General features: G+C 29.6%; 1 protein-coding gene across 2 annotated transcripts in view; it reads left to right on the forward strand.

Moving 5' to 3' along the window:
* Nucleotides 1-1,427, forward strand: part of LOC107709406 (centrosomal protein of 57 kDa-like) — a 21,713-nt gene extending 20,286 nt beyond the window's left edge. The window contains exon 9 of one of the 2 annotated variants that reach the window (XM_016513857.1): nt 1,158-1,427. In XM_016513857.1, the coding sequence (XP_016369343.1) occupies nt 1,158-1,174 (17 nt within the window). In that variant the 3' untranslated portion in view covers nt 1,175-1,427. The remainder of the gene's footprint in view (nt 1-1,157) is intronic. The other variant, XM_016513858.1, reaches the window with a different exon arrangement.
* Nucleotides 1,428-2,025: the final 598 nt, after the last annotated feature.

Raw genomic sequence — 2,025 nt, forward strand, 5'->3', positions numbered from 1 at the left:
ATATATATATATATATATATATACACTACCAGTCAAAAGTTTGGGATCAGTAAGACTTGTAATGTCTTTTAAAGAAGTGTCTTCTGCTCATCAAGGCTGCATTTATGTGATCAAAAATACAGAAAAAAACGGTAATCTTGCAAAATGTTATTAACTCCAGTATAAAGTGTCACATGATCTTCAGAAATAATTCTAATATGCTGATTTATTATTAGAATTATCAATGTTGTGCTGCTTAATATATTTTTTGGAAACTGATACTTTTTTCAGGATTTTTTGATGAATGAAAAGTTAAAAAGAACAGCATTTATTCAAAATATAAGTCTTTTCTAAGAATATAAATCTTTGCTATCGCTGCTTATCAATTTAACACATCCTTGCTGAATAAAAGTTTTAATTTCTTTCAAAAAAAGAAAGAATAAAAATGTACTGACTCCAAACTTTTGAACGGTAGTGTATATTGTTAGAAAATATTTCTATTTTAAATAAATGCTGTACTTTTTAACTTTTTATTCATCAAAGAATTCTGGGAAAAAGTATCACAGTTTCCAAAAAAATATTAAGCAGCACAACATTGATAATTCTAATAATAAATCAGCATATTATGTAATAATATGTAATGATGCTGAAAATACAGCTGCGCATCACAGAAATAAATTATATTTTAATGTATATTAAAATAGAAAAACGTTATTTTACATCACAATAATATTTCACAATATTATATTTTTTCCTGTATTTTTTGATCAAATAAATGCAGCCTTGATGAGCAGAAGAAACTCCTGTAAAAAACATAAAAAATCATTCTGATCCCAAACTTTTGAATGGTTGTGTGTGCGTGTGCGTCTGTGTGTGTGTGTGTGTGTGTGCGTGTGCGCGTGCGCGTGCGCGCGTGTGTGTGTGTGTGTAGATGTGTGTGTGTGTGTTTTTTTTTTTGTTTTGTTTTTTCATTTCAATCTCTTAAATGGGCATAAATGCAAGTTTTTTTTCATTAGAAAATTGGCTTAAAATGATTAAAATAATGTCACAGTGCAGAGAATCTCAAAGCTCCTCAAGCAGCTCTAATTGTTTTGTTTATGCAGAATATAATTTGTTTTATTTGTTTACCCTTTGAACTTCTTATTCGATCGCTTTCTTCTTTTGGTTTGTTTTCGTAGTTTTTCCAGATGTTTGATTTATTTGGGAAACAAATGATGTTCGATGAAGAGCCGGACAGAATCAACTTTATCACATGAGGGGTTTATTATGTGTTAAGATATATTTCTGGAGCAAAATAAAGGACAGACGTTCAAATCTTAAAAAACACTAAGATTTGAAACAAATAAATAACTAGTTGTTTCTACCTCAGCGATTACCCAGAATTCCTGTGCAGCTCCTGCTGTTTTTAGCAACGCTTTACAGTAAGATCTCATTTGTTATCATTAGTTAATGCATCTGTTAGTTACATAATTTTTTTCATATTTATTTCAGTTTTTGATGGTTTAATTAATATTAACAGATAAAACTTTTGAATTTTTAAACTTGCCCGTTTAAAAAGATTTTTCATTGTTAATGTTAACTATTGTTAGCAAATGGAACCTTATTGTAAAATGTTACATTTAAAAAAAAAAAAAATCTAATTTAAAGGGGTCATATGATGCGATTTCAAGTTTTCCTTTCTCTTTGCAGTGTTACAAGCTGATTGTGCATAGATAAGATCCCTGCTTTAAACTCCGATATTTTGGTGTTTTTCAGTGTTTCACGTTTATAATGAATCATTTCAATATTCCAAAGCATTCCGATGATTCTGTGATAAAATGATTTGGACTGTATTATAATGTTTACATATTTCTGTTGGCAATCATTTTGTGTTGTTTCTATGATCGCGTGAGATGTGAGTGATATTGAATATTACACATTTAAAATAAAAAAAAGTGTATGATGGATTTTATTTGAATTGAGCAGCGATTTGTTAAAGCTGCAGTCGTTTTTAGTGAGTGTGTGTGTCTGTGTCTGTGTGTGTGTGTGTGTGTGTGAGTGAGTGAG

The sequence above is a fragment of the Sinocyclocheilus rhinocerous genome, unplaced genomic scaffold, assembly GCF_001515625.1.
Source record: "Sinocyclocheilus rhinocerous isolate Xijiao unplaced genomic scaffold, SAMN03320098_v1.1 scaffold3493, whole genome shotgun sequence".
Taxonomy (NCBI): Eukaryota; Metazoa; Chordata; class Actinopteri; order Cypriniformes; family Cyprinidae; genus Sinocyclocheilus; species Sinocyclocheilus rhinocerous.